At 29.5% G+C, this 20,459-nt stretch overlaps 1 protein-coding gene and 1 long non-coding RNA gene across 3 annotated transcripts in view; one reads left to right on the top strand and one right to left on the bottom strand.

The window, feature by feature from the left end:
- Positions 1 to 20,459, bottom strand: part of LOC139905189 (uncharacterized) — a 234,066-nt gene that overhangs the window by 145,263 nt on the left and 68,344 nt on the right. The window lies entirely within an intron of this gene.
- LOC121116750 (zwei Ig domain protein zig-8) overlaps positions 1 to 20,459 on the top strand; it is a 79,350-nt gene that overhangs the window by 25,268 nt on the left and 33,623 nt on the right. Inside the window, exon 2 of one of the 2 annotated variants that reach the window (XM_071887762.1) lies at positions 10,026 to 10,218. The exons of the other annotated variant lie outside the window; for it this stretch is intronic. Coding sequence (XP_071743863.1) covers positions 10,167 to 10,218 — 52 coding nt within the window. The 5' untranslated portion in view covers positions 10,026 to 10,166. The remainder of the gene's footprint in view (positions 1 to 10,025; positions 10,219 to 20,459) is intronic. 2 annotated transcript variants of the gene reach the window in all.

Consider the following 20,459-nt stretch of genomic DNA (forward strand, 5'->3'; position numbering starts at 1 on the left):
TGAAATTTTAAATTATGTTTATGGACTTCAAAGACCGTTCCTACGTCAGATAAAGTAAATGTAACACTATAATATTTGATTCTACTTTATCTGAAAATTTAAAGGAACATTTCCAAAAATACATATTTGAACTTTGTATTTGAATTTTGTAGGGAACAAGTTTACTTTTAAGTTTAAGATTGTTTTTTCCTTACTTAAAGTACAAAAGACGTAAATATCAAAAATTAGAATTTGAAAAAGGGCAATAACCTAAATTGATCAAAAAAAATAATTTCAGTTTGGTATTTGACTAGTAGAACCGGTTTTAATCTTTAATTTTCTAAATCTTAATTTATTTTTCCTTGTTCCCCATCTTTCAAAAAGATATGCAGTTTTTTGCTTTAAATTACTGCTAATACTAGATATGCACTACAAAATATAACGGATTTCATTGCATACATTTTTTAAATATATTCATACTATAAACAATGAAAAATGATTAAAAAGTAGTGACCGGTAAATTTACTAAGAAAGTTATCTATATTGTTTTATCTCATTTGTAGAAGAAGGCAAAAATAGAAAATAGTGAAGAAAGGATGAAAAGTAGAGCAAACCAAAGAGGTTTTAACCAATAAAAAAAATTGTTTATTATTTTTGAAACGTGCACTGAGGATCTGCTGACCTTTTATGGTTTTTAGAAATCTATAATTTTGGTAATAATTGAAAAATTATCCTGAAGTCCTGTAAACAAATCAATCCCAAAATGTTACAAACTTTAAAAAAAGTTTTTACATTTTTTATACACAAGAGAGGGTTTTTCTGTTGTTGCCCTGGACATTAAGAACTTGCAATTAATACTGAACTCTTCTGATTAATAAATACGAAAATAAAAGACTGTAAATTCTAAGAATTATTCTCCCACATGCTGGTATGAATCTTTTCACCAGGTTTTTTTTTTAAATGAGGTTATAAGGTTTAGAGAAGAAAAAATATTCTAGCATACACCATTGAACTGTTTTATGCTCAATTTTCATATTATTGTCAAAAATCATTTTTCTTATTTGCTCATCTTTTTTTCTTCTTTAACCTTTATAATCTTTTTTTTTTTTTTTATGTGTGCAAAGATACATACCAACTTGCAGGGACGTGCAATAATTCTTAGAAAATTATGGTCCTTATTTTCAATTATATATGAAATATTAGTTTGTTAGTCAAATAGTTTGTTTTTTCGAAAAATGCTATTTTAAGACTGTCATATCTTGAAGATCAATAAGTTCTTAACATAACCATTTATTAAGCCTTAAAAGCCTACATGAAAAATGTTAGTAAAATTCATTCATTGGTTTAACCGTAATTCAGGACACACACATTTAATATATAAAAAGTTAGAAAGTTAGTAGAGAGTTAAAGAGAGTTTTGGGTCGTAGTGTATTGCAAAGCTCACAGAAAAGGTTATAAAACTACAAGCTAGCTTCGTAAAGTTAGATCAAAAATTTAAAAGAGCTTTATTTAAAAAGTAAATCCCTTTTTCAATCAAATCCCCCAACGGATTAACAAAATCATATCTTATGTATGAGTTTTTTATACTCACAAGACATTATGAGTGAATTAATATAACTGAGTTGTATACACTATGAAAAAATGTTTATATTAAATGAGATGGATTGATATTTTATATTCTCTTTTTTATTTCATTAAATAAGGAGTATATTATTATAAATGTATACATGGTTTTTATTATCAATATGGACAACATAAATTAATTTCAGGTGTTTTTTTTTTTTCATTTTAATAAATATAACTAAGATACTTTTTTTAAGGTAAAGTTTGAACGTATAGTACAAAAAGAAATGAAATTTGGCGACAATGTCGTTTGGCAAATTTATCAGGAACAATATAATGAACTCAAGTAATTTTATTTACAAAGTAATTCATATTTAAAAAAAAGTTTGGTTGCTTATGTACAGGTGATACGTTTTTCCTTTATTGCTTTTTTGTAACTATGCACGTAACTCAAGGAAAAATGTATAAATAAAAGTTAAAAGACACTTACATGCAAAATATAATTTCATTTTTATAGAATACATTTATGTAGCATATAGTATAGATTAAAAAGTGTAGCTAATTGAAAGGCAATGAATTACGTATATATTACTACAAATCTGTAAATATAGGCACTAACTCGACAATAAAAGTAGATAAACAGAGAAATTACTTCAATGATACATGTACTATGAGTTCAGAAGATCGTTTCTAAACCATCTTCAAGAACAAATATTTTTTTAAAAACACAGTTACTATAAAATTATTAAGTTACAACATCAAATCTTGCGTAGGCCTCTTCTTTTCATATTAAACATGGCAAACAAATTACCCTCTGACCTAATACTATATCTTTGCAGTTATTGGTCGGTTTGCATACCCCTTTTTGTACCGGAATACTTGACAAAATAATATCGAAAAGGAAATATTCTTTCTAAAACATTAAGATTCCTAATAGTTTGATTCAAGCTTCAACTTTTTGTCAATTTTTAATATTTTACCACATCCTAATTTGTATGAACATAAAATATCACTTTTTAAAGGCAATTTTTATATATTTAACATGAATAGAAGGCCTGTCAAGGAGGGGATTCGTGATCATAAAAAAAAGATGGAGGAAATATAAGAAAATGCGTGTACGTCGAATATTAAAGTAAAATAATATAAAAAAATTATGTCACTAAATGTCTTTCACATCTTTTTTTATTCTTATTTACATCATCAGAAGAGTCCAAAATCAAGGCACTAATAAATTAACTTTTTGATGATGCTGATGTGTCTTATTATTTCTACTTCATTACTTTTTATATGTACCTAGGCACATAAAAGAGTAGTTTAAAAAGTAGATTTGTCTTGATACTGTGGTACTGGGTATATAAATGAGACACTTAGAAGATGCTCATAACATGGGTTATATTTTTGTGATATAAATATATATATTTTTATGCAGGAGAAGCGTATAGACTATACCTCATTTTCTCTTTATTTCAATCTACATGTATTTTGCTTTTTTTTTAAATCCACCGCCTCTAAATTAACTCTCAACTAATAAATAAAAAAGTATTTCTTGTAAACAAATAAGAAATGTCGCATAAACCTTATATAATAGTATTTTTACCTCTCTAGAGGCTGCAGAAAAGTGTTTTATTCTTTTTCTTATGATAAAGGGAATTGTCCCCCATCCCTCTTTCTTCTTGTTTTAATTTAAAAAAACTTAATTAACAAACTTGAGGCACTGCTAAAGTTTTTTATGTGGATCTTTGAGTAAAACTCTTTGGGGACAATAGAATATGAACATATATTTAATTTGTGTTTTTTACTTACTCTTTTTTTAAAGTTCGTTTTTATCTATAAATGTCATCAATGGATATGTATATATTTTATTATATAATTTAAATTTATAAAATGATGCAATTATGTCAATAATTGAAATTGTATACTGCTATTGAATAGATAATTGAATGATATTTCTATAGTATTCAATTGACTGCAAAATTTGACAAGAAAAAATTTAATGATGTTATAAAAAGTGTTATTCAAGCTTGAGAGTCATTAAAAATAATTCAGTGAACAACTTTTTTTCGTACAGAATAAATTATTTTTTTTATAATAATACTTTTGAGTAATACTTGACTCTTTACATACTATAATGTATTTTAATGATGTTGGGCTTTTTGTTAGACACAAAAATCTATATACCTTGTCTCATCAAAAAAATAAAATTACTTACAGATTATAGCTTAAATTGGAATGTGTATGAATAATTTTTTCCATTGTCTGTCCCTGCAAATTTTGAACAAATTTCCCCCAAGCTCAACTTATTCAAGATTCTTAAAAAGTAAAAGTAGTAAGGCAATGAAAATTTATATATTAAATTTCCTTTATATGTGTATGTAAACAATTAAATCACAATAGCACCCTTGGCCTCGATCATGGGCCTTGCAGATACTCTTATATATCAAGCCTTCTTTACGACAGCCTTTAGGGCATCTGCATTCACATGAAAGGTGGCACTTCTCAAAAGCACCATAAATTGCAAAATCAAGAGTCTTGTAAGGACGGATGACACATTTACCAGTGCCAGAAATTTGCCAAGTTGTCCTTACACCACTTTTGAGTTTTTTTGTCCTTGTGGATCTTGTCCCACAGGAAAACATAATTGCCTTTAAGAAAATGTACTTCAACCCAGGAATTATCACTATCTCCATGACCACCAGATACACTGCTGCACCTATCATGATGTCCTTTTGAAACAAAAAAGTCTAGCAATTCTGATGCCCTTTTCAAGATTGGACTACTACACCGAAGCTTTCTCTCAAGGCTCTTGTTGTTCTTCTTCATCTTAGCAATGCAACCATCGGATCAATGAATGATACGGTAGATCTCGTCATAACTCATTCCTGCATGAAGAAGTGATGTCAACAATTTATTTTGGCCTCCATCTTAGTTGTCCTTTATTCTGAGGAACTTGTTTCAAAATAATTGTTTGTTTTTATTACTCTTGAGTACCACTTAATAAAATGAAGAAAAAAGAAACAAAAAAAAACCCAGTAAATTAATTAAAAAGTCAATAAAAACTTTATAAAGTTTCATTGACAATTCGCTGGGACACACCGTAGGTTTAATATTGTCCTACAATTGATTAATATATTATTCAATTTTTATGCCTTTCTTTTATACAACATGGCAAATACATTTTGTCACTGATTAATAACTAATATGCATCAAGTTTTTGGAATTTTGCTTACATGGTCATCGTAACTGTTGCGTTTGAAGAGATTACAAGACACAAACTACCAAAGTAGGATCCAGAATGACAGAGGGAATGAAAGAAGTCTTAGAGGAATAAGATATAATAATATATTCTATTTACAAACGAATATCATAAATCTCTGAAATTTGCAATCATGTTAGGGTACTTATAGAAATCAACATAAAAGTACTTAATCATAATTCATATATAATTAATAAACATAATAATTAAAAGATGAAGGGAAAGAACGTCCATCGGGTCAAGAAGAGTAAATACATAACAGTATCTATCATCAGGAAGTTTTTGTTGAATCTGAAAACTACAATGACCTCCTCTTGACCATACCCTACTTTGAAAGTTAAGGGGATTAAGATAAGGTGAAGAGTTGTGGGATTTAGTAATACAAACTTTGTTCAAGTTTCAAAAAAATAAAAAAGTAAATAACCTTAATTGTAACTACGATAAGTTTTCAAAGTTTAATTTGTTAATATTAAAATAATTCGAAGTATGTTTCTATAATTGAGATAAACTTATTTAAGCATGGTATTATTATGTATTTCTCTTAATTTATTAGGGAGGAAAATTGAAACTCTAGCAGAAGGAATTCCAGAAAATATAAATTAAAATTAATTCATCAAATGGATTATATAAATGTCTGTGAACTTTATATACTGTCATTTGCTTCCTCTGAGGGGTTTTGAATGTTCTGTAAACCTTTTTTGAATATTTCTCTTGAAATTTTCATTTTCACATATTACCTTTGTTTTTAGATAACATTTTCTAATAGTATAAGTGTATAAATTATCACTAACAATAATTTTTAAATAATTGAAAAACTTTTTTGATACTCATGATACCATTTTATAATTTTATTATTAAGGTAAAATCAAAAATTTAAAATGTAAAAAATTTGAAATCAGTGATATAACTGACAATAAATTATACTTATTCTTAATTATTTTTTTATTTTCTTATAATAAAATACAAATTCAAACATAATTTATAATTTAAATGAGAAAAAAAAGAATCATATATACAAATTTAAATGAACACACACATTCTCATGATTAATATTCTCCTTATCACTTTTGGAATTATCATTAATTAATTTTCTTCTTTTCATCAATACTTTTTGGTAGTTTTTATTATTTCCTATTTTACGAATCTCCAAAATTTTCGATTTATGCTGCTTTTCAGTTTGTTTAGCAGTTTACATATTTTAAAAATATATACATTGAATTTGTCAAAAGCTGAGATTGAATATAAATTTGAAGCAGATGGACTAGATGTAAACGGACTGAAAGATTTATGATTTAAAACATTCAATATATCCATATTTATTACTTTTTCACATCCTTTATTGTAATCCGCTACTTTACAATGGACATCATGACAACCACAATTTCTGAATTCAGGTGTTCCAGTGTTTTTATACCTGATAAAGTGTTATGTAGTCAATCTTTATTTTCTATCATTTTTCTTTATAATTTATCTTTATTTCATTATATGGGACTTAACCACATTTTCTTATCAAGCAACAAATTTTTTCTTATTCTCAATAGATCATTCCAAGCTTTATCAAATACGTTGAGAAAAATACGTCTTACTCATAACCCATATATGCTCCTTAGCAAAATCATTTGGATTATCGTTCTGATATTTCTTTAGAAGATACATCCAACAGTTGCATTATATGAAGTGAATGTGCAGGGAAATATTACAGTATTATGTTGCTTACCTAGCAAAAAGTAGAAACTGCTAAATTTACGTGCTATATATGATCGCCTATTTGGATGATGAGAAATACAATCCTTTCATAAATAGAATAGTCAAAGAAAGAGTTTGCTGAAATCCAGTCACTGAAGGATAAGTCTAAATCTTAGATCTTCAAGATTTACATAATTCAATTTATGTAATTGGTCAAAATTCGGGAAAAATAACGAATTGCTCGGAAAAATTACGCAAGCAGACACACACAGCCTAAAACAGTAATTTGTTTCTTTGTATTCATTGTAAGCTTTTTACATTCTTAGCTTCTTGATCACCTTTAACTTTCTACTTGTACTTGCAAAAGGGAAACCGGTTTAATCTAAATAATTAATTTTATCTTCTTTGGACTCTTTTAAAAAGCCATCAACATTGATTTGGCGTTTCTTTTCTGAATCATAAAAGTATTTCAATATTGTCAAATTTTTGTCTGTGTCTTAGATGTTCGAAAGTTCTCCAAGATAGTTATTTCACTGTGGTGAGTTAGGAATCTATAGATATAGTCATTACTAAGTATATTATATTAAATACTTTTATGTCTAAATATAAACTATCTTGGTCCTCTCGTCGAGATTGATCCAACATTTTTTTTGATGAAAAGTGGGATGTCCTTCTTGGCAAACCCGTAACCAATTTTGACCATTGTGATAAGGTAATTTTTATTTTGTCTTCCATTTCCTAAATAAGAATGGAGATAGGACCCGATTTGTAATTTGCTTTTGTATACTTTCTATAGTACTGATCTCGTAATGTTGAAAGAGGTATTTCGTATTTAATAGCAGTTGATTTGAAGGAAGAAACATTTCTTACTGCAGCTTTGATAACTTAATGTCAAAAAATGATTTATCTTTGGTTATTTGGTATTCTAAGATAAATATATATCGCTATATTTAAAAAAATAAATAATGGGTATAACATGATATATTACCACAATAAGTTTACCAATATTCAGAATTCTGACGACAAAAATTAAGATTTTTTTTTTAAATGGCAATGGTTAGATATTCCGTTGCATCAAAATTCTTTTGGGTACTACTGTCAATCAGTTTTATTAATGACTGTATTTGTAAATCTGATCAATATTTATGCATGATACCGTTATTTGAATATCATCATTATTAATCCAAAACTAGTACATGTTATGCCACCAAATTTTAGCTAAGACATTATTATTGCATTCTAAAAGATAGCACTACAAAAACTTGATAAATTATAGATATTTCTATCTTTACCGGTATTTATGGTAGAAGGATACATTCACGAGAAGTAATTTTAAAAATTCAATAATTATATATAAAATATATTTACGTGGAAGTGAGATACCATGTAGTACTTAACAATAACGAGAGATTCTTATCACGTCGACAAATCTGCTTAAACTGAAGACATGAATGTTTTAGATGCATTTTACTTTTAGTTGACGGTATTATAGTTGTAAACGACAATAGAGTATTTACCTTATACTATGTTTTTTAAATCATAAGTTACTCCACGCTAGTGGTGTCGGTAGTCCTTTTTTTTTTTTTTTTTTTTTTTCTGAGGTGGAGGTTTGGCTTATCCCCTAAAAAAATATATATCTTTTATATATTCATAAGTCTATCTTTGGTGTTATCACACATGGAATCCAAAATGGTCGCACAGATCAGCCTAAAATTTAGCAAGCATGTTCTTTTTATATTATTTTTTCGGCCTCTGATGTCATTAACAACCTGTTTTTGAACAAAATAAATTTTCCTTTGACTTCTTTCTTTCTATATCTAATCTCCCTCTCTCTTTTGTTTTATTTTTTTACTTTGCTCTTCTCTTTTTGTATCTTTTTACACCCTCTCTCTCTGTATCTTTTATTCTAACATTCATTCTTTGTTTCTATTTCACCCTGCAATGCAGGCACTTTTTGCTAGAATATATATTATATAAACCTATATATATGAGTAATTATATAACGGTGTTGATATTTTTGATGGCTAACCCCCCCCCCTCCCCCCGGCCAAAAAAAAGTTAAAAGGTAGTAACGCTTCTGCTCCACAGTTTAACTGTTTTTCTTGTTGTGTGCAGTAGTGAAGTTATTTTTTTGGCCAACTTTATTTATTTTCCATAAGAAGGTTGTTTAAGTTGTACCAATTGTTTATTGATGATAATGATTCAATACTACGATTTTTATCCAATTGATCGCACCAACATCAAATAAATTATCTACTTTTTTCCAATTTTATTTCTTTATTTAATCATTTTTTCTTTAATAATTTTTTCTTTAATTTCAATCATTCCTCATAAATTAATATTAATTTCTTAATTATATCCTTACTTAATTATGTTTGAGTTATTGCTGTTTCCCAGACTTACAACATATATTGGACGGCGATTCTTGAAGCCTTATTCGTGATGTGATAATAATTTATTTTATGGTGCATCAATAATGCAAGTTTCTTCTCTTTTTGACTGAAGGTTGTAAGATTTTAATGTTTCATGGATTGACAAATTAGCTATTTATCAGTATTAGTTCATTATAGATGGTGGGAACGAGTCATTGTTCATTAGTGGAATGTTATAACTTATAGGTATAAAACAAAGAGACTCGTCAAACAGTAGACTTTACATAGGACTCTTAAATATTAGATATTGATTTTGTTCATACTCAAAATGTTGGCTTAAACCTATAAAAAACATAAAAATACTCTAAAATTTCAAATCAAAATTTTTGAGAAACAGATTTTATACGAAAAAACTAATTACAGATTCGTGGTCAAATCGTAAAGTACTCCTAGAATTGAATACGGAATTTAACTTTACTTTTATTGCCTCTGTATCAATTTATCTCACTGAGATATAGGTATATACAAAATAGTCAAAAGAGACTGGCGTCCCTATATGAATCCTACAAAAAGATTCATAAGGCTTTTCTGGAGACAGATGATTCCAGATCCATCATCAGCTGCTGGCTGAGTGAGCACTTCTATTACATCATAGAGAAGGAAATATGTACCTTTAGCATTCTTAATCTGATGTATTATTTTTGAGAGCTATATTAAATCCAAAAGAAATTGAAGAGATTATGCTATAAAGGACTTTCAGATTGCTTCCATCAAGAAAACAAAGTTCAACATCCCAAAGAACTATTTTGTCTTCCTTCCGAGCACGGAAACAGGCCGTTATTGATGTTGGAGGCAAATGAGCCTGAGTGACAATTGAAAGATTTTTGAAGAATGTGCCGATTTGATTTTAACACCATGTATAAGAGACTTGCATCATTATTGAATCTACGGCTGTAATACAGTATGATAACTTAAGTATTTCCCATCATATTTTAAATTATTTATATCTAAATGTATATATATATCCATGAAAGGGTATATCAACGTTTTATATGTAATTGCTTTTACGAATAGAGCACTTTCTTATATGTATGAAGCCTTAAGGAGTACAAATATATTCCGTTTTTATGAGTTAATAATTATTCCATTTTTTTTTTTTTTTTCATTTGCAGCATTAGCTTCATGAAAGTCAAATGGTGTTGAATGGTCTAAAGGCACAAAAGGAAAAAGAGAAGCAAATCGTACTTTAACATAACAGCTTCTTTTAGAATAACGTGATCTACATATTCGCAAAGAATAATCAAATAAGGAAAATGTTTCTCTCAAGTGTTTCGTATATTTTTCTCTTCATAACAGTTGTCTCAGGTAAGTGCTTCTTCCATTCATACAAGGATTAATTTATGTTTATGACAGCTGAATAAATTTCTTTTTTAAGAGACAAGTAGATACATATGAACCAACTAATCAGATTACACAATATATACATTATCTACAATTTGTATAGCTATACATATATACAATTTCGTACGTTCATTTAGACATATTTCAATTCTTAATATTGTTAGGTTGGTAAGAAAGAAAAAACCTTAATTTAATTTTATGTTATATAAAGACCTTTCAAAAATAATGCATTGAACATTGAGTATCATTAGCATAAATCAGCTTAAGTAATATTAAATAAAAAATTAAAATGTATACTTCTTATTGATTAAATTACTATTCACCAGTTGATGGACAGTTTATTATAAGTATAAAGTAAAAATATGACCCTATTAATTAAATGAATAATATATAGCATTGTTGTAAATTCTAAGCACTTTCTCACTTGCGAATTTTTCATAGTTGGCTATGTGAAAACAAATTTTATTTATTTTCTAAAATATATAACATCATGAAAAAATAGAGTTGAAGAAGGAATACTAAAATAAAAAAATGTCACCTCAATTAAAGCCCGCCATTCCACTTCTATTCCTTTGAAACATATAACACCCAAAAATAATTTTCATAAAAAATATGCAAAACATTGATGTAGCTAAAATACACATGTATTGATTAAAATTACTTTCTAAAATGAGAAATGCACATGTAACCGAGTAACATATACAACTTAAAAAAAAGAAAAAAGAACGTTAATTAAAATAATATCAAAAGCCGACGCTTATCTCACTCTTTACTTACCAAGGAAAAGAGCATCATATCTTTTCTGCGGATGCAATAATTCTCTTCCTGATTTCCCCCTAAGCGTAGTTCATCGCCAGATGTAAGTCGACTTGCTATAAGAGCTTTGGAACTTATTAATTCATAATTCACCGCACAAATTTCTGGTCAAGAATTTAAAGTAATCCTGAACAAAATATCGGCTTTCATATGGTTTGAAGGCAACCCCTCCAAGCCCAACAAGTTAGCATTATGTGTTAATAAACACAGCAGCTCCGATATCACTTGGCACTCTACGAAAGCATGTAGGACTGTATTGTATATACTCCCACAATCCTTGCAATGTGGAATGAAAAAAAATACATCCTGTTGAAACTTGGAACTGGGCCGTAAATTTATTTTCCTCCCTGACAATTTTTGTCGATAGCATGATTATTTTCTCCCTTATTGGTTGGAGATCTAGTAGATCCATATATTTTTTACATATTAATACTGCATCAGAAAAAATGTCGGGATATATGTCATCTTTAAATTAATCTTTAAGTAGCGGATATCGAAATTTCCCATGTAATAGTCCTGTTCTTTTATTAGATTTCATAACATGAAATGTAAGAATTTCTTTATTTATGGCTTCCGATTCCCGTTTTGCAGGGCTTTCACTTGGTCCAAAGAAAGCCTTCTCATAATATATTTCCTTATAACGTCTACTGTGGAGCTCCAGTCAAACATTGGAGATGCTCGCCAAATTATTTTTAGAGAAGCCCAAGAAAAAAGACAATGCACATACTGCAGGGTTCGATAGATCTGTTCCAGTCATGATGTATCTCTACACTTAGCTATTTGAGATCACTGATCGCAACTCCTTTTCTGCGTTGCATGACAGATCAATAAAAACCTTCTTGTTTGTTTATGGCAATGCAATTCCAAGCTGAACTATTCCTCCACCTAGTTGACTTTTTGGTCTACTGAGTGCCGCAATATAATTGAAATGGAATAAAATCCGGAGTCTTTCCTCCTCTTGCTCCCCCGCCCACAGCAACACTCCTGATGATGTAGTTGCAACATATAATAGGGACGAAATTAAATAGGAACTGTAAAGATCTATACGCGTCTATAAACATAATTTCCTCTATTGAAGTAATCTAAACTTGATATAGACATTTAAAGGTCTAAAATTCAATTCCAACCCCGACGTTTTCTTAAATCTAGAAATGAAAGAGAAAAGAACACAAATCCTCTTCCTCAGTTGAGATTCTGAATTTAGTTCTACTAACAAGGTGATATCGTTTGCATAAATGTCAGAGAGTGAACGTTTTTATCAGGGGGCTTGTCTGTTGGTTCATCGGGCATCTTAACAAGAGGTGAATATGAAGTACAAAAAAAAAAGAGACGAGGTCTAATGCACACTTTCTTTCCAAAAGGAGGAACAAAATAGTGATAGATATCAATTAATTGATTCCTTAGCTTGATTCTCTGAATATAAGGGACGAATTCCAAATCACGCTCCTAGATATCTGGGTTTCGATTTAAGAAAATAAAAATAAAAGAAGTCATTTTCAGTGTCAAGCATACAATCGATAATTCACCGTAAATAAATAAGACAACACAGAATAGTCACTATCCACTAACACTAAATACTTATTAATGCAGCGGAAAGGAACACGTCTGCATGCAACGAATGATTTACATAAACTCAGTATTTTTGTAGCTGGCCAACTTTGTTTGGAATTGATAATCTGTAGAATAAGCAATCTTTTCCTCAGTTGTCATTATTATATAGCTTCAATTTCTACTAAATTCAATTATAGCCCAACCCCGATTGAAAATTCGTTTGCGCTTATAAAAGACGATGAGTCACCCCGCTTATTTGTTGCAGAGTTATAATTGTAAGTCCTTGTTGGATTTGAGTCTAATCGAAGATTGATATCGGATTAATTGTTGTCAATGCCCTAGTTTATTTCCTTTCCCCACTCCTTTCTTGTCAAAGATTACTGTAGTTTATCTAATGAAACGTCATGACTGCTCAGCTGCTCTCCTCCAAAATATTCTTCTAATTGTCATGGTTACCATGTTCATTTTTTTTGGATTTCGGTTTTTTCTTAGCTTGCCCAAAATATATACGATTTTCATCACTAGATATCACGTCTAAATATGGAGTAGCCACGAGTCCGTGTGCTCATGAATGACGGAGAGTCACACTTATGATTCGTTGGGTGCAATTCCTTATCCGACTCTAAATAAATAAATTTCCGTCTATTTCCTTGCTAGATAATAAATCAGATGTATGTCCATTTCTTTTTTCTTATAGCTGCTAGCAGCTAATCTAGTGAAACTTCACGAGAGCTAAATTTCTCTACTTCAGAACATTTTCTAAATGGTCATGGTCACCATGTTCATTTGGAGCTTTTTAAATACAAAAGTACTTAGAATTTACAAAAATAAGACTTAGAAATATTCCTACTGTTAAGAGTGACTCATGAATATATAGAAAAAAAATGAGACTTAAACTCCTATTTTTCATCAGATTCATTCAACTTGAAATCATTTTTCTTCTGCAGAGTATAGTTATTATTGTTATATGCTATGTTAAGTGTTAAATAACACTTTAGGGGGGAAAAAGCTTTATTTACTCTATGTATATAGTTTTCATTTGCATATTTGAAGGAAACAAAATATAAATATTATACATGGAGTTTTTATTTCTTGATGAAGCACAAGATTGACGTATACGATTTTTTTTTACTTGCTCTTAAAAGAAACACATGAATTCTGCTCATTTCATTGCATTCTTGAGTGATCAAAGAAATAATAAATTGCATGCTAACTGATGAGACAATGAATCATTACTATTACTTAAACATTTATTTATATACATACAATGTACATATAAATATTAATTCGTAATATTTTTGTATAAAAAACACGAAATCATTAAATTCAATTTACAATATTTTTTTTTCAAAAATCAAAATTCTATTTGTAGAAAAATTAGACCTTGAATGACAATTTCCCTTCATAGGAAAAATGGACCTCCGACGGTAAATTGTAATTACTAGAATTTTAGAAGTTTATGACGCAATAATTGCAAGTATGTATTAAGTTTTCGTATTAAATTTAGTCTTTGAGATTTGTCGATTAGATTTTTTTTCTTAGTATTGACCTTGTATAGATTTGAGACAACTTTTCAGCAAGAAAAAAATATTTTATCTATATGAACATTTTATATTAAGTTTGAATATGATTTTATACCAATTTCATGTGGAGTCAACTAACCATTAGAAAATACAATTTAAAGGGGAAAAAAACTAACTTTTGTTTTTTTTGGATTAACAAAAAATAAAAAAACAAGTGGTTATTTTTTTTTTCATTCAAAACTCTTCAACAAACTTATTTTTAACCCTCTTTTAGTGAACTTAGTGCAAAAAGAAAACTCCATTAATGAAACGTATTGAATTATGTAATAAACAGCTGAACGATTTCAATAATTATGTCATAGAAATTTGGTATTCTTTTTTGAACAACTCAATCCATTTCGTATTCGTAAATTCCATACAAGAACTAGAGTGTTTGATGAATAAATACCTATGATGATATCTACGGCATCAGATCTCACTTTAAAAAAAAACAGGAAACTAAAAGGAAAAACAAAAGAACGGCTTTTAAGTAACCAGGTTATGCAGTTCACTAAACCTCGATTAAAAATGTTAATTAAACGAAGTAATTCTGAAAAAGATACTCTCAAAATGAATAAATAATTGTATATATTTTGATTTATTGCTTCAGGAGTATACAGAATAGTATTTGCGATAAAATGTTAATTCAAAGGAATAAGAAACATTTTTATATATCCCGGGGTGTATAATATCCCAGATCATTAACGTAGGGTAAACTTTCAACTCCATTTTGTAGGATTGGAAAGTAGCATTGTGTTCAAACCACACACATACTTATTTATGAAGGATCATTATATCTGTAAAAACAAATAGAAAGGTAATTTTTTTAATTAAATGTAAAAATTGTTTAAGCACATTGCAGATATATGTATGTTCAATGTGTTTCTATGTATTTATATATAGTTATATAAATAATTTATTCTTTAATAAATTATAATACTATTAATATATATATATATTTTTTTTTTTTATCTATTTTTTATGGGTCTCATATATATATATATATATTATTGTGTAAAAGGTGATGACGGTAAAAGGATCTTAATTGTATGTTTATGTGTAAGAATTCTTTTGTACCTAAGAAATATTTAAGAACAAGACTTTTTCTTCTTTCCAAAGTAAAAACAGCCACATAAGTTTTTTTCTTCTCCTTCATAAAATACCTTGTTCGTATATTTTCCGATTAATTTACAAGATATAAAATGAAAATAATCTTTTAGAACAGAAGAGAAAATGTAAAGAATTTCTTTTGGATCTTTAAAAAAATAAAGTTCATTATTTGAACAAACGTGATGCAGATGATCATTATTAGAATGTGTTATTATTCAATAAAAATAGTGCTTTTTTTTCTATAAGGTATTTTTTGATGACTATAATTGATCAAATGTTAAAATATTTTTGCAATCATAGAACTAATTGTCGTTCATAACATACCAACAAAAAAATAATTCTAATTCAAGGAGTTATCATCAAATCGGCGTTTGCATTGGCCGGCGATTTTGTAATGATGCAGCTCTCTAATGGTATTTTTTAGTTTTCGGCAAAAACACTGATGTATTTACAAGCTATAGTGAAAATTTGAGCATCATGGTCATAGCTGCTGCAGATATAAAGAAGATTGAATTTATTTAGGAGGAACAGTGTTGGGCCGTGTTTGTCCAGAATAAAAAGGAGATTTCAAATGAGCAGGTTACAAATACGGCTAGTGATGGGCTTAGAGTAAGACAACAAGACTCCTCAACTTGTCATATCTCAGACATGCAACTGAAGTGGGTGATTGACCACTACTTTGACTTCATTGAGAAGGAAATATGGTCGCCCAGTAATCCGAGTCTTAATCTCATGAATTATTTGGTCTGGTACTACATTGAATCTAAAAAAATCGAACATATCATGCTGTCAAGAAGACAGTTACCCATATGCCAAGGAACTACCTTGTCATCGTCTGATCCTCCTTCCAATTCTAGATCCAGGCCATGACTGATGCTGGAAGAGGATACTTCAAATGAAGTCTTTTTTAACATTCAAATGTACAACTCAAGCTAATTTTTAAGAAAATATGCCATAAAATGTAGCCTCGGTGATCATTTATAGTTAGTTATAAATTTCAAGGACACCTCCGAATTGGATGTCAAATTTATCCAATATTTTTAATTTTCTGATAAATGAAGTAATCATAAATGTTATTCAAATATGTCCTCTTCAATCTTGTTCGAGTCTCTAGTACCTCATTTTTATAAGAATGAATAATACTTCAATTAAGTATACGAGGTGTGTTCAAAAAGTAAGGTGACTCTGTATTTTTAGAAAAAAACAAATTATTAAATCATCAAAGTTATCCCCTTCCAAGTAATCCCCCTTAGATAAAAGATACTTCTGCATACGATTTTTCTGATCCTTGAAGCACTTCTCATACTCTCTTTTTGGTGAAGCCTTGAGCTATTCCAGCAATGTAGTGTGTATCTCCTCAATCGTTGAAAATCTGATTCTTTCATAAGTTTCTTCAGTTTTCGGAATATGAAAAAGTCAGATGGGTCCAAATCCGGTGAATAAAGTAGCTGAGGGTTGATTGTGCTGTTGTTTTTGGGCAAAAATCTCTTACAAGTCAAGATGAGTGAGCAGGGCATTATCATGATGCATAAGCCATGTATTGTTTTTCGAGAATTCCGTATGTTTTCTTCGTATTGCTTCTCGGAAGCGGTGCATAACTTCAAGATAATATTTTCAAGTGACCGTACGACCATATTGTAATAACTCTTGATCCACTTTACCACCTTAATTGAAAAAAAAAACCAACGTGCAAAATTTTGACAAGCGAAGCTCCTCATTAGCATCTTCCCAGCCATCTTGGAAGAGTTTGTACCACTTTTAATCGTATTTTCTACTCAAAACTGTTTGACCGTATGCCATTGTCAACATTTTATGTCTTTGGGAGTTCTTAATTTCATTTTTTACAGAAAATTTGATGCAAATTCCATGTTTTTCAATAGCAAAAAAATCGCCAAATACGCAAAATGTATCTAACTCCCATGCCTCTCACAAACAAATTGAACTTATTGTATAGATGAAACAGTAAATATATTTTCGTGGCAAGTGTAGTAACATAAAAAATGAAATAATAGTGTACACTGAATGTGTGTTGTCCTGAAATTTAAAAAGTCATCTTACTTTTTGAACGTACCTCGTACATTAAAAATAATGGAGGCTGTGCATGAAAAATATTCGAAAGTTTAAATAAACTTAATTGTCCGGTAAATTGAAGTATTTTAGAAGGCGCTTTAAAGTTTAAGACATGTTTCAAGGACCCGTAACAGGGACTGAACTGGACAGACAGAAAGTGACACGAAATCAATCTCATTTTAGGACCAATGCAACCTTAGTTTTAATTATCATATTAAAACTTTGTAAATATAAATTAACCATTAGTTATTTATTACTTTTAATAATCAATTAGCTTCATGTGAGATTTGGATGGGATAGTTTGTGGAACGAATCAATAAACTACTAATGAAACATTAATTAACCATATATAGGTAATTTCATCTTTGTAGTTATATAATTTTCTTAACCAGATATCAATCGCAAATATCCCAATGTATAGAGCTAATTGGCTTCCCTAATACAAATAAAACATTACTATAAACTCTTAAAATTTTAAATACTTTATATTAAAAAAAAAAAAAAAAAAAAAAAAAAACATTTATTTAAAAAAAATCACATAAGAAAATAAATAAAATAAGATTAGTCTTCCATCATTTGCTTTTCCAATCATTAGTGATTAAAATTATGATAAAAGAGGTACATTATATAAGTATTACAATTTACAGTACTAATTCCTTGCTGTATAACTTCATACAAAGAGGATATTTCGTTTCTCTGAAAAACGACTCTTCTTGTCAGAAACAAACCATTAAAGTATATTTAATATGAAAAAAAAACACATATTAAATTGTACGGTATCTTTAGTTTGAGCTTTGAAAATGGTGATACTCGTGAAATTAAATTAGAAAAGGGATGACACATTGGGCTTTAATCCATAAGTTATGTTCCTGATGGCAATAATAGATATTTAATCACGTATAAATTATCTATACATATAGAATAAGTTGAATTTATAGGAATGAATCATAAGCATAAACATTAGGATGCGTCATAAAACCAAAAATTGTGATACATAGTCGCTCGCTTTTAATTTTGTTCCATTCAAAATAAAAACTATTTCAGTGTAAACATTCAGACAATAGATTAATATTTAGAGGTTGCTTGCTCATTGCCCACAATTTATCAAAGGACTTCTGATATTCTTGTCGCGTCAAGGTCAAATAAGCGTGTTGTCATTTCATTATGATTGAACAGCTTACAACATGAACAGATATCATTTGTTAGAGTAAGGTATGAACTAAGGAAAGCTGCTTTATTAAAATACGCAATTAATCATTCAACCGACTTCATTTGATCCTGCAATATTAACTCTATTCAAAATTATTGGAAAAGTGGATTATTTAATGAAATTAGCATTATTTATTAATTAATTACTCTTCATTGTCTTTACAGTTTCGAGAGGAAAATTGGCATTGGAAAGTATGAAATTTGGTTTTTAGGCAAACCAATCCCTAGATTCCCTGGAAATAAATTTCCATGCCGTGGTGAATATAGGAAAGTTATTTTTTATTTGCATAAATCAGAACCCGAAATGAAACAATGCTCCAAAACGATTGCTTCCATTATTTCTGACATCTGGGATGAGGCAAAAATACCATCTATCACACCAAATAGAAGAATTGATAAACTCAATTAGCTTCACCCAGAATAATATAATTTGCACAAAGTAAAACTGAGAATCAAAAGATGTTTGCTCTAATTTTAGAAAATCTATTTGACATATCATATCCAGATGCCTTACACCTGTTAAAAATTCAATAAGACAAAGATTTTCTTATTGTGCAATGCAAACCAGGACGGCCGGGTAGCATGGATGGAGAAGACAGAAAAAGGGCTGCTCAGCAAACTAACAAAAGAAAAAGGTTGAAGGAGGAATAATGGCGCAGCACCCCTCAGATCAGTGACTGAAGAGCCACGCATATTTTACTTCTTTTTGAAGTTCATCCTGGTCATAATATAGAGGATCTTGCCATTAGCCTGAGTTCCATAAGAAGGAAATGAATAACTAACCGTACTCTTCTGGCAGCTGAATTGAAGGAAATCTTTCCTCCAAACATTGCTTTAACATTACAAAGGACGTTAAACTAATGCCTGACTTGGTTGGCAGGGAGAAAATCGAACGTTTAGCAATTTTAGTTTCAGGTGAAGTTGTAGAGAAGATTCTTTCATTGCTCAAGATTTATAGGGAGTGTTAACTCAATTGTTTTGGAGATCATATCAGTTTTAGTAGAATAAAAGGCAGAATTAAATCACTTTCCTTTCACAATACAGCGACAAATACAAGATCTTGAACGTGAGCTCTGAAAACTTGCCTGTCTACATTAAATTTGGATATTTTTCTTTGTTCTGTATTCTCTAACCTCGTGATAGAACCATCAAAAAGTGCATATATTACTTTGTTTCTACACTTTAGAGATTGCTACCCTAAAATTAATAAAACAGCCCTACAAGAAATTCGACTCCAAATAAAAATCTTCAATTTTCTCAAAATTTCCTTCAATCTCACCAACGATGGGATGATTATAAAGAGCTCTTGGAATTATTTGTTATGTTTCTTTTATCTCTTCGACATGGACGTTCTTCAATTTTTTTCTGTATTCCTGATGCTGTACATCGTGCATGATGGATGGTTTGAGCAATATATTCTATGAAAATATAAATGTTCCAAGAGGATTTTGAGACTTCAACCACGGTGTGCTTCATCTCGTGTTTCATTTGACGCACATTTTCGGAGCAAACTTGATAATTTGTGTGTTTTTATAACTAAACATTACTTGTTCTCATGGTTTACAGGTACAGATGCTCAAAGGGGCCTTATTCAAAGAACTCGAATCGCATGAAAACCATATTATTTAAGAAGTTGGTACAAAGGCGATGAATCGGCATTTATGGTATTTATCTATGGTAGTTGGGTTTGCTCTCTTTAATGACGGTATAACGAATAGCCATAAACTCAAAATGATCTCAAATATGAACACCGTTCCTCCAGGGCAACTCCACATTCAACAGCTGATTGGGGAAGCAATGTTCTATCCAAAGAACTTTGAGAATTTTTTACTTTTGGCGACGAAGAAAATTTTTTCTACCGTTTAGATATTAGTAGCACATTCGTAT

This window comes from Lepeophtheirus salmonis, chromosome 4 (assembly GCF_016086655.4).
Source record: "Lepeophtheirus salmonis chromosome 4, UVic_Lsal_1.4, whole genome shotgun sequence".
Classification (NCBI taxonomy): Eukaryota; Metazoa; Arthropoda; class Copepoda; order Siphonostomatoida; family Caligidae; genus Lepeophtheirus; species Lepeophtheirus salmonis.